The following is a 13,912-nucleotide window of genomic DNA, read 5'->3' as shown; positions in this document are numbered from 1 at the left end:
AGGACTAATCACAAACCCCACCACACATGAAAAGGTTTTACAAAGTGTGCAAGAGAATGCTGAATACGAAAACGTGAAGTATGTATCATCTAATATTCGTATACGTGGAATGACTGCTGCCATGCTGGCAGACAACAGGGGATCATGGCACCGAAGTTCTTATCAAGATGTCACTCACAAGGGAAAATTGAGCGTATGAAAAAGCGCTATGAAAGCCAACATCAGCAAACACCAACTGTGGCGGAAAGCAGCACACCAAGTTAACACGTTCACATTGCATTCCATTCAACAAAGATGAATGCTTCTTCTGTAATGGTGGTCAGATACGTGCAAATTCCCTCAGGAAGCTGTCGGTTGATCATGCTCTAAAAAGCCTGAGTGATGCTATTGCTAAAAGTGGAAATGAAGCCCTCCAGATAAAGCTCAATACAGCAATCAACCCTGAAGATGGTAACGCTATCGACATTAGATACAATTTGCCGGGCTGGGCAAATAATGTGACACATGTACTACGATACCAGTGCACCCAATATCTCTACAGCCCCTGAAGCTGCATCAGAGATTGAATTCATCTGTATGATTCAAGAGTGTTTAACCTCTTAACTGGGTATGACGTAATACTCCGTTCTGGCTCTAGTGATTTATAATGGGCATGACGGGATACTACGTTCTCATGTTCTTACTGCTGATATCTGTTGTGTATGACGAGATACTTCGTCAAATTACTTTCTTCTTTGTTTCACCAGATGTCTCTGACTTCCAGACTGTTGTAACCGTTAGAGTTAGCGGGAAGCAACGAACACAGCCCGACGTTCAGTTCTATCGCGTATGCAATAATGGCTCAGGCAAATCGGAAGCGACGGCGTGTTTTTCCTGCCGAGGAAATCCGAGATATATTGTAGTTGTAAATCTCGCATATTGTAAAAAGTACAACAAGGACCAATAAAAGAATAAACAATACCTAAATGGTATGCCATGGAGCACAGAAATATTAACTAAAATATTGGTTTACGAAATTCATCAATTTATCAACAAAAATTCCCAGGGCAGATTGGGCTTTCGACGAGGAAATTTCCCAGTTAAGAGGTTAAAGACTGGTTCCTTGAGTATGGTTGATGTGCAAACCACTTATGAAAACATTCGTGTTATGCAGTGGCATCTCGTGGCCTCAAATTTGGCCGGGGCTTATTTTTTAAAGAATTTAAAATATAATGACAATTCAAATGAATAAAAAAAATAGGTATTTTTCTTCTAGACTACAAAACTGGACTTATTTAAAAAAAAATATTTAAAGGTAATAACAATTCATATGAATTACAAAAAACAGGCACTTTTCTTCTTCTAAACTACAAAATTGGACTTATATTTTTAAAGAATTTAAAATATAATGACCATTCACATGAATTACAAAAGAAACAGGTATTGCTGTGAAACGTACCTTTCTACGAACGTTGGTTCTCATTTAAACAAGAACTGTGCTCTCCTGTTCTTCTGCTCAGCAAATTTTGTAATTATTTTTTCATTGAAGCCCTCTATGTTTGCAATGTACTCTTTCTCTATTGTAAGCACTGCCATGGCATTGAGTCTGGCTTGTCCCATTGCATTTCTTAAGCAGGTTTTAATACGCTTCAATGTGCTGAAACATCGTTCAGATTCAGCTGCTGCCACTGGAGTTGTTAAAACTACAAGTATGTTTGTCATTTTTACTGTTTCTGAAAAGGTATCCTCTAAATCATTTTCAATGTAAAACGAATGCAATGTACTGATAGAGTTTATGTTTTTAAACTCTTCACTACAATAAAGAACACGAAGTTCACTCTTTAGTTTTCCCTCTTCTATGAAGAGATAATATTTGGCACAATTCTTACACGAATCATCGAGAAAATCAGACTTCCTCCAGTCATTGAATTTTGCAGGGTCAACTAAGTTGAAACACTCCAAATGTTCAGTTGCCCCAAATCTCTCTTCGGCTTGATGATATATCGCAGCACTCAATAGCGCATGCTGTTTTGTTAACACAACTAATTTTGTATCACGGCTGATGTGTATTTATTTACTTTGGATTCCTCTAAATGTTCATGCAAACTGTTATCTAGCTTAGCAATCTCATTTACTAAATCTAGGAAGATGCCTCTGTTTAAAGATTGTTCTCTTTCGTTATGTCCTCGTAGAGCAAGTTCAGGTCGACCACAGAATTTTAAGCAATCGATAATTCTATTTAATATATGCCTATTTGTGTTTTTGTATTAATGTAACACTCGGATGGTCAGGACCTAATTCTTTAACAACAAGTTTTTCTTGGTCACTCAATGTCTGAAATGGTGTCGCCAGCAAGAAATCCACTTTGTTCATAGCGAATAAAAGCCACCGCAACGCTACACTACAACACGCGGGATCGAACGAACGCGACACCACGGAAGTAGCCCCGAATCAACATCCAAACCCATTGCACTCCTCCCTTTGCTCTTTCTGCTAGCACGTGACCTTCACTGTAGCGTGTAGTTTATACCACGCCTTTCTCTGCGACGAGCCCCGAGATGATAACTGACATCAATGCCGCTAGGAGCCCTGTCATATCCATTGCTGCCCCAAGGGACGAGACGCCACTGGTGTTATTAATAATGTCGCTTATCCATCTATAACAAGGAAAAAATTAAGAAATTGCTGCAGAAAAATGTTACAGATATTGAATTTCACCGTCCATCACATAGAAATCAACCTGAAATGTTAGTATGAAGCATGCACGAGATATTGCTATGACATCACAGAATGATGATGAAGATTTGGACTTGACTATGAGGAGTTTGTATGATGCTGCTAGTTATCTTCGTAAGTCTATAATGAACACTAAGAAGTGGGAATTCACAGGATCATTAGAAGCAACAGAAGAACATGTGCCACGAGAAGTGTATTCTTTTCTCAGATGGCTTATTTGTGGTACTGTTGAACATATGTCTTCAGAACTCAAGCAATCAAGTGTTAACAAGGCTGTCATGAGCATATCACAAACTGCAATATCCATGACATATAATGAGAGACAAGTGAAATGTACAACAACTACAAATATTCAGTCTACACGCGTAATGCCTCAGCAAGTAGCTGTAGGATTATCAGTTCACCAATCTGTAAGGAACAAGAAGGTCATTGAGCTTTTGCATGGATGTGGTCTGTCAATTGGATACGATCGACTTAGACGATGTGAAACACAAATAGCTGAGACGATAATAGATGATATCAGAAATAACCAGGGAGTGTATGTGCCGGCAGATATATTTTCTTCGCAGTGGATAGCGTGGATTTCGTGGAGGATACACTAGATGGGAAGAATACCACACATGCAACTGCCCTTGCCGTTTATCAACAGAAAGGATCAGATGATAATTCACCAGCTATACACTTGATTAAATCATCAAACAATAGAGCCCTAACAGAAATTCCAGCCAGCGTGACATTATTGAAATAATGCAGTATGCCAACAAAACCAACCCCAAAATCTCCAACATATACTAATTTTTCATCAATGAATGACAATCTAGGTGTTAAGGAAATTAAGTAATGGCTCATAGCAAAGATATTACATGCTGCAACAGAAGATATTGCTAGTGAAGAAGACATTAATAGTGTCAGTCGTATTTTGCAAGCTTTTGCAAACTTGGGATTGGATGCAACACCATCTAATGGTATTTTTGATGCGTTAGAACGTTTTGTTTGTAAACTTTACATGCCAAACTCTGCAAAATCGGTTGTTGGAGCTGTCCACTTTACCTTGTTTTAAAAGAAAATTGCCGAATCAGAGAAAATGCCACCAACACAGTCAGCTCTTCGCTATGCTATATTGAGAGCACATTATCAAGCCATGGTATGGCGAAGTGATGTTGTTGCGAATCTGAAGATTCCACAGTCAGATGCTGGTTATGGATGGGAAAGACAAAACGGTACATTTGTACCCCAGATGACCACGATGCAACCTGCCCCACAGGCCATTCTGGAGCTAGTGAAATGTTCATGCAAAAAGAGTAGATGTTCAACACTTGTATGTGAATGCAGACGTCATGCCTTTCCATGCACCGACATGTGTGAATGTGTGGACCCGACAATGATGTAAATAACTGTTTTAACCGGAATGGGGATAATAGTTCATATGAAGACAGTGAAACTGATTAATAAGTGTAATTATTATTTTACATTCTTTTTATTTGGATAACCTCCTGTTTTCAAACACTTTGTAGTAATGATCTTCTGAAACAGATTATTATTATAATATTTAATTAATTTCATTAATTAAATTAAATTGTGGCCGCGGTGGCTCAGTCGGTAACGCGTCTGACTACCATGCTCAAGGTCCCGGGTTCGATCCCCGGCCGGTTCAAATCCGGGAACTTTTCTAACGGTGGAAGCGGCCCCGGTGCCTACCCAGCGTCGAATAACATGGGTACCTGGGGGAAACCCTGGGGGGTAAAGGCGGTCAGGGGCATGATGCTGATCACATCACCCCCACTCACGACCGGATCAAGAAAGTGTGGGGCGTTACCCCCACACCCCCTATACGCCTTCATGGCGTGGTGCTATGCACAGGGGAACACTTTACCTTTTTTTTTTTAAAATTAATTTCATTGTGTTTTCGGTAACAAACAAATACATCAATATGATGCCATGGAGTTTTTCTGTTCTTGTATCTAAAATTTATGATGATGGCGTAATTAAATAAAATAAAATAATGAAAGCTACACAATGAATATTTTGTTTCATTCCAAAATATTTTTTTATACTCTGTAACAGAAAGTAAACCTTCAATGGAAACCAGAAGAGCTATATTAAGCAATCCGTAAAAGGCTAACAGGTTCATTTATATTATTCACATTATTTTAGTAATTGTATAAACTGCATCAAGAAGTATTTAAAGCTTTGAAAATTTGTTGTAGTCGTATAAATGATGAAGATATTGCTGCTTCGGTGAAACGAGTTGTTGGCCATTTTGAATCCCCCCTCCCACCCCCCTGCACAATTTTTGGGATTGGCAACATCCATATTCGGTTTCCTTGTGCCAATACCTTTCAGAAAAACTAACTCCCATTATTGTACCACAAAAATCCCACGGAAGGCAAATATATTACCATTTGCCTCCCCACTATACCTCTGGTCAATGGTAGCCGACTTTAAATTCAAAGGGTCGGTGTTGTGCAGCATGATAAACACGGGAACTGCCTAGATCCATATCGTTTAGAAAGGAACTTAATAAGAGTTAAAGAGGATCGTGACCAACTTGTCCAACTTTCTGAGAAAGAATGACAACAATGGGATGCGTCGCGGCTTAATACAGTAGAAGCTCAATAGCTTTCTTTTTATCAAATATACTTTGAATCCGATCTTTTTCTTTTTTGTTCCATATGCTCACTAAATAAACCAATTTTGCCCTTATACATATTTTTCCAAATGATCCTTCTCCCATGGCTTGCGCTGAAGTTTAATACATTGTTGTTTAGCATCTTTATAAATAAAGTAGAAGCTCTGGAATTTCGTGATCTTGTACACAAATGTAGTTCTTTCTATCTTTATCAATGTCTCGACAACAATCGGGAACATTAAGTCCTGAACTCGAAGTAAGATTTTTATTTGCGCTACGCAAATGCTTCATCTACATTTCGAAACGAAATAGCTCTGTGCTTTTCTACTACTATGAAAGTTCAATGGTCTTGCACAATGAATCTCAACTTTAAACAATTGTCTTGCCCTTGTACACTACACAATCGAGCCAACACGTTCAGGATACCACTATTGATATCGAGCCCCACGTTGTGGATGCCATTTGTAAGGTTCAGTCGAGATCACCAACACTATCTCCCTTCATTTCCTTTCCTCCAATTCCAAGGGGGAGTTCTTCTTTCAGGGCTGCCAATATTCCTATCAGCACATATCAACAGGTGAATGACTATGAAGAGCGACGCATAGCGTTACGCAAAATTAGGAAGGAAAACATAACAACTGATGAGGGAAAACACTCAAAATCAAAATAAAACAAATATCATCCCTTTGAAATCATCATTGCTTAGCTGCATGGCTGGGGAGAGATCTGCGCTCGATCGCCAGCTCTAAACTTCGAAGGAGACGAAGAAAGTGAGCGGAAACATCCATCGCGACACTTTAGGCTGCTCTCATGCTGAACTAGGCTTCGTGGTGGTTCCTCTCTCGAACCTTTAGGCCACCCTCTGTCGTCAGCGTCCTCGAACATAAATCGCCTTCGAAAAATTATACAATCACAGCTATTACATTAAAAAAATTACGAAGACAAAGCGTCCATCCTCATCTTTACCTTCCTATTTCTTTCAATCACCTTTCAATATCCTATGTCATCTGTTTCTTCACCTCGGCTAAAACTCAGTGGGCTAATGGTATACTCTGACCCCTCTCAGGTACGGGTATAGTAGTAGAAATACGTGGGATATGAAGCTTCGACTGTTATGTACTAAATCATTTGACAGGCTATGGAAAAGGGAGATTTTATAAATGAATAACATCTGTTTCCGAAGAAAGGTCTGCGTCTTCAGTAGGCTTCTTTATGGGCAATTATTTTCCTGAAGATGGTTTATTTTCAAGATACTTTTATAAATTTACATCTTAGTTACAGATCTCCATAAATAAAGGACAGAACAGATTTCCTTCTTATAATTAAATCTACACGACTTTTGCAGTTTATTTACATAATATGGATCAAGCTGTCATATCAGTTATATAAAGACGACCAGGCGCTTGCTTGGAACTTTATGAACGCTCCTTGACATAATGAAGCATGACTTTGACTTGACTGGCAAAGGTTTTAAGTATTGACTCCGATCTTAATATAAATTGGACATTATGGTCTGGCTTCAAGATATATATGCAGAAATACAAACGGCTATAATTCGTAAAATATTAGACATATCGACTTGATATCGGGTATGGCAACATGTTAGCATGTTCACAGGGCGAAACCTAACCATGCCAGATATCAATAATGAATAACCTGATCAATAAATAATAATCATGGAGACGAAATAATCTGAACTTATTCTTCCGTATGATGGCATGTTAGCATGCCCACAGGGCGAACCTACTCATACGGCAGAATAACATTAAGTCCTGTTGCTTTATGCAAAAATTGAAAATATATTACGTATATGTTTCGAAGAAATCAAACTGAATTATCACAAAGTTGAAAGAAATCGTAAATTAACTTATTCTCACGCATGGTGACATGTTAGCATGTCCACAGGACGAACCTACCCATGCGTCAGAATAACAGTAAGTTCTGAGTCGAAATTTAACATTATTTTGTGAAGATTTTATTTAAAATTTCAGAAAACTTCAAAATAAAGTTGAAATGAACTTATTCTTTCGTATGGTGACATGTTAGCATGTTCACAGGGCGAACCTACCCATACGACAGAATAACTATGTCTCGAAGCTAATTTGGGAACGAAGACTGAGTTCTTGAACCCTCCCATAAAGGGAGCTGAGTATTTACGATGTTAATCCATCGGAGTCGGTGATGAAAATGCCCCAAAATTAGGTTCCGAAGCTGTATTTATACCCTTGCATGTCAAGCAGAGCGCCTCCCGTGACACAAAAGATAAACATAGCTACAGCTGTGATAGGCAGAACTAATTTGTGTATAATGGCAATATTCTAAAGATTAAACAGTATGTTCCATAAGGTTCATTTTTCTATGTCTAACACAACAGTTATGATCCTTAAAGTTTCTATAATATTCTCTACTATAAAGTTGTCACATTCTTAAAAACTTCTTCCCAATGTTCATAAGGCTTATATTACTACTAACTCCAACTGAAATTTAGCTCTTATTGCTTTCATAATGGTTTGATTCTAAAACTGAGAACACATATTTTTGACTAATTGTCAACAATGAAAGATTTTGATTTCAAGAATCTTGCAAATAACAAATTCTAAACTTCTCAAATGACAGAGTTAGGTCATTAGTTCAACTATTAAATATCTCATCTTTCATAATGTTTTTATAGTGAATATAAAAAGTAAAATAATTAAGAATAATATTAAATATGACCGAATCTTTGATATGGTTCGGGAGGATCATATCACGTGATGGCACTAAAACATGGATATACTGAATGTCAACTCTCCACATGGTGCAACAAAGGTGAAATCCAAGTCGGACAACCTGCACCATCATCACAACCAGATCCCAGCAACAGAACCAAGTGGTTTGCCTTTCCGTACCATCCTACCACATCCAACCGCCTTACCAAAGCCCTCCGCCCCTACAACATCCAAATATCACACAAACCAACAGGGGCGGCGCCAGAAATTTTTGACCGGGTGGGCAGAAGCTGTATATTGATAGATTAGGGTGGGCAGGCATAAATGTAAGACCATATATATATATATATATATATGCATGAAAGACACATATATGTATGACATACATGCATATGTATCCCCTTCTCTCTTTCACTCCCGATTTCCCTTCACTTCTTTTCCCTTTCCTTTTCATCTTTTCTGTTTTACTTCCTAATGCCTTCTTATATCTTTCTTTCTCAGCTTGTTTCCCCTTTCTCCCTTTCACTTTCTCTCGTTCCATTCTTCATGCACACACACACATCAGATTAAAGTGTGTGTCTGTTCGGTGCCTTTCCTCTTTCTATTCTAATATATTCTCACATCTTGATCCACTTCTTTGTCTCCGATGGACACAATTATTTCAAGAAGTATTTGTGTGCGCGCAGCCATACATTCTAATCACATTCTTTCCTTCATGTCAATGTAGTGAAATAAATGTGAATTGGTTGCATCACATTTTGTCCTTCAAGTGCAAAAATACAAGGCACATACCTACTCCACTTTATATATTAGGCGACAGTGATAGAAATTGTGATGGTAGACAATGGTGAAGAATGAAATTACTTTTTCGTAATTTAAATGCATGTTTCCTGATCATATTATTTTCATCATATGAGTTTTTGACTGAAACGTGGGGGTTACTTTCTTGGCTTACAAGGTTATTACAACTGACAAATGTATCTGAATGTTTGCAGTAACGGCTATCGGGTGCCAAAACGTGGGGGCTAGGACAGATTACTTTTTTGGTAGAAAAGTCTTAGCATTAAGAGGCCATAGTGCGGGTGCAACAAGTGGCGAGGATGGGGGGACTCCCCCCCCCCTCGCTGCTCCTAATCGCCGCCACTGGATATTTGGATTAAAATTAATGTCTTATTGGGAATGTAAACACACACACACACACACACGGAAAAACCAATTCTTTGTTCATTCTGCATAGAGTATCCCCAGGCTTATGAAAGGCTATTTTGACAAAATATCGCCCAAAAGTAATAATCAAGTAACATTGAAAAATCTGTTAACTAGGATGTTATTCGTTTTCTGAAGTAAGTCTTCGTTACTCATGCGGGAGAAGTGATACACGTATGGTTAGGTAAACACATGTACTGAGGTAACAAATAGTTTAAATTTTGTAGAATGTGATTTTGGACACAAGGAATTCATCGAAATTGATCAGTATACCCGGTAATTCATATCCTTTTCACAGACGACTTGGGTTGTATGGCGTGACCTTCTCGAAAGCGCTCAAATGTTAACCTCTCTCCTGCGCATTATACCCTGGAAACTTTAATCTTGCAGGCGAACGAGTCTTTGGGCCTGAAACCAAAATAATAATTTGTGGGAGGGTTGTATTTTCAGTGTCTGCCCTTCATCACTTTCATCTAATCACCATTGAACCTCATTATCGCCATCAGCCAAATTAGCAGAAAAGTGACCACATAGAACAAATCAGTCGAATCAGCAACAACTTACTCTTCCAAAAGTGGAGTTTCATTAGTTCACACCACTTCGAAAGTTGAGGTGGTAGTTTCAAGTTCACAGTGTTTCATTGTTGGATCAAGGCAGCTAACACCGTGAACAATAACGTTGTTCTCCAAAAGTCTCAAATAGCCTATTTGTCTCTGGTAATACACCCTCTTACATGAGTGCATTTTTTATGGTGGTGATATAACACGTTCCCTGTGAGTTCTTCTGTATATATTTTTTCTCCAATGGCATAACGTTGTCGCCTTATAATTAAGAAGTTCTGCACAATGCACACTGGTTCGGACTCCACTTTAAACTTTAGGTTTAGTCCCGATTAGCCTATGTGAGCATAAAATTCGACTTAAAAACAAAGAAACAAAATTTTCTTATAAAAACAAAGAAACAAAATTTTCTTATGCATACTTCGTGACATACCTTTTCTTCTTTACTTCATCTGCATCTACACATTCTGTTGAACTTTTCGGCTAAACCTCTGATGCTTCTAAAGTTTAAACCGTTCTCATCTGATTGATTAGTTCTCTGACGCCCTCACAACAAAGCTTTCCTTCCAACCCACCCCTTCTTCTTTTAATTCTACGTAAGTTAATCACAAGAAAAATCGCATGATTACGTAACTGATAGGCAAAATTTATGTGTGGAACTAGGATTTCTAAATAGAATTAGCTACCCATTATCAATTCAATAATTCTGTTGCTTTATCCAAACCCACATAAATGTTACATCAAAATTAATATACCTTGGTATTGTAGTGGTTTTTGTGATTACTTCTTATTAGTATTTATTAGTAGAACGAATACAAAGTTGTTATTTTGAATACCATGGAGATATTTCAAAATGAAATATAAAAATTGTAATAAAATAAAGAAAGAGATACTTCTGGAATTTCAATGTAGACCTAATTAAAAGTCGAAATAATTTATTGTATTGCTGGAGGAAGCAACGCTGAGGTATTTATTTGTTTATTTAGAGATTACTTTAATCGTACGCAGGCCGGGATTTATATATGTGAAGACTTGGAGCTTACAACACCAAAACCCTAACCCAATCCTATCCACAGTTTCAGTTATATCTTTTCGCCAAGCTACGTGAGGTGGTTAGTTATACGTATTCAGACATTTTTTCATCACATCCGAAGTACCTAATTTTTTCTTTATGTGGTACTTTTTAAAGCCTCTTTCTTCCCCCAGTGAAGGCCTGGAGCTGCAGCCCTCAAGCTCACCCTAAATTCTGATCTCATTTTGACCATACCCTGCATAATTTTGCTCCTCCTAAGCCTACTAGCTGCTTCTAATCATATAAGTATTCAATTGGTCACAGTTTTCTTGTTTCAAGATCTCATTTTGCTTTCTAATGACAAATTTAAACCAGCTTTTTGTGGGATGATGATATGTGAACATTTCTAGTATAAATAATATTCATTAGTAAAATACATGTAATGAACACCAGAATACACCAATTTATTGCAACATTCACATATCGACTAGACGTACAGCGCTAGAAAGTAGTATTTCCTCACTCAACACCGATTTAAATAATATTTACACATGGTGTACATCAAACGGACTTAAGATAAACCCTGAAAAATCACTTTATATGCTAATTGGAACGAAACAATCGCAAAAAAATTCTATTGTTGAGCCAATTGAACTTAAAATTAATAATGAAACCATTCCATGTAAAAATTCAGCAAAAAATCTTGGCTTGATTGTTAACGATACGTTGGACTGGACGGACCACATCAATGCACAATGTAAAAAAGCATATTTTATTCTGAGAAACCTCTACCGTTTCCAAGATCAACTACCTTCAGAATGTAAACTTAGACTAGTTCAATCTTTAATTTTTCCACTATTTGATTATTGTGACACTGTGTATGGGTCCAAACTTGCGAAAAACTCACCACAAAAATTCAAATCGCACAAAATGCATGCATCAGATATACTTTTGGCCTGGATAAATGCGATCACATCCTTCCCATCTTAAACAGACATAATATTTTAACAATGGCCAACAGGAGGCTACTACACTATCTATCCTTCATTCATGATCTGCAAACTGAACGTAAACCCACGTACTTATTTGAAAAATTATGTAATTGCAACACAATTCACAGACACGGGACACGTCGTCACAATGAATTTGACATTCCTCACCATTCGACTACGCTATATACCTCATCCTTTTCTATATCTGCCCCGAAAGCATGGAATGCACTACCAACAAATGTTAAATCCATAAAACTCAATAAGAGTTTCAAAATTAAATTGAAAGAAATGCTTCTACACGAACAGCAGCAGAACAGTAGCACATACTAGAAATGAACTGGCACTCAACAAACGACAAAACACTCATATTCTATAACTGTAACTATTGGAATTTTATTAATATCTTCAAATTATTATTATTATTATTTACTTAAATGCAACCTTATGTTAACATTTACATTTATATTTTTTTTCTTTTCACATTTGTATTTTTTTTTATTTTTTTAATATTTTCTTGTTCTTTCACATTTATATAATCCTATGACTAATATTACTGAAATGAGAATATTCGTAATTGTAGGTAATGTGATTTTTTATTTCTCTTTAGTGTAATCAAGCTTTTTTCCATCTGTACTCATATATTATCATATTATATTATATATACTTATATTTCTTATGTAGCTCATGACAAGGGTTAGGTGGTAGAGCAGCCTACGGCTGAACCTCGCCCGCTAAATAAAGGAATTATTATTATTATTATTATTATTATATGTACTTAGTGAATTTGATTGGGTGGGCAATCTGGTGGGCACAGGAATTTTTGGGTGGGTGCTTGCCCACCTGTGCCCACCCCTGTCGCCGTCCCTGCAAACCAACCTCCATAATAGCTGACCAACTAAACAAACATAAATGATACTTCCTCTCCCCCCTCAACAATCCAGGCGTCTATGATGCTGAATGCGAGTGCAAGGCTCATTACATCGGCAGATCCATCAGGCTCGTCAGTGAGAGAATTCAGCAGCACCTATCAAATGCAAAAACTGCCCAACCCACCACCGGACTTGCCAAGCATATCAAATTCCACAACCATAAAATTGATAAAGTACATGATAATACAAAACACACACTCTCATAGACACAACCATAAACTGAACATAGATAGTGGTCAGGCACGCCATGCCTAGCTTCCATTACTGCAGCAATTAACACCGGTGAACAGCAGACGACATATATGCAGACATACATGCGACAGCAGCACACCTAGTGGTGATTTAGGAAAAAACAACAGAAACAGCACCAAGCAACAACACACAAAATCTTTCTCAAAATATGGAGAGATCGAAAACTTATGTTCCTGCAGTAATAAACCTTCGGGATTAGAACTGCCAGAGAGTTAGTTAGAATGACAATTGTAGTATTGAAGCATAAATTCTAAATTAATGTCTCTATTCCAGACAAATCCCACCAAGATGGCAGTGGAGAACGAGAACATGCAACAGCATTGTACATGGCCTGCAGGCATCTTCCAACGCCACTTCTTTCAACGCCAGGAGAACGTGTTGGGATGTTAGCAGAAGCAGCAAAAACATTGGAGAGAATTGGTGATCGAAAACGTCTTCAGGATTGCTATCAGTTGATGAAATCATTGGGAAATACTGTAACCAATTAATGAATATAATGGAATGTGCTGGGAGTGAGCATTTAATTATTTTTCTAAGAGATATTCAATTTTGCTGAGAGACGTGCAGTAGCTAGTCTAGCACAATAAATTCATTTCATGTGTAAAATATCCATCTATTGATAACCAAATAAATTTTTATATCATATAAATATTGTAGTTGTTTTCAACCATTTGAATGTAACTGATCGCTACTATTGATGATGGAAATGTATGTTGACACCTTCAAAAACTGGCAACTCGTTTCATAATTTGATGGTCTTAATGAGAAATATCCAACTCTTTATGTTAACTACTTGTGCAGTCTCCCCGATGGCATAGTGGTAGCGTCATCACCTTGTAATCAAGGGGTCCCAGGTTAGATACCCGGTGGAGGCACATAGTGGTTTGGATTCCACTTTAAACTGTAGGT

At 37.6% G+C, this 13,912-nt stretch overlaps 1 protein-coding gene across 1 annotated transcript in view; it reads left to right on the top strand.

Moving 5' to 3' along the window:
• Positions 1–13,663, top strand: part of SREBP (Sterol regulatory element binding protein) — a 132,344-nt gene extending 118,681 nt beyond the window's left edge. Inside the window, exon 15 of the mRNA XM_083124230.1 lies at positions 13,277–13,663. Coding sequence (XP_082980356.1) covers positions 13,277–13,491 — 215 coding nt within the window. The 3' untranslated portion in view covers positions 13,492–13,663. The remainder of the gene's footprint in view (positions 1–13,276) is intronic.
• Positions 13,664–13,912: the final 249 nt, after the last annotated feature.

The sequence above is a fragment of the Lepisma saccharinum genome, chromosome 6, assembly GCF_977018435.1.
Source record: "Lepisma saccharinum chromosome 6, izLepSacc3.1, whole genome shotgun sequence".
NCBI classification, from domain to species: domain Eukaryota; kingdom Metazoa; phylum Arthropoda; class Insecta; order Zygentoma; family Lepismatidae; genus Lepisma; species Lepisma saccharinum.
Note: the sequence above shows the minus strand (reverse complement) of the source record. Positions and strands in the feature narration are given on the sequence as shown.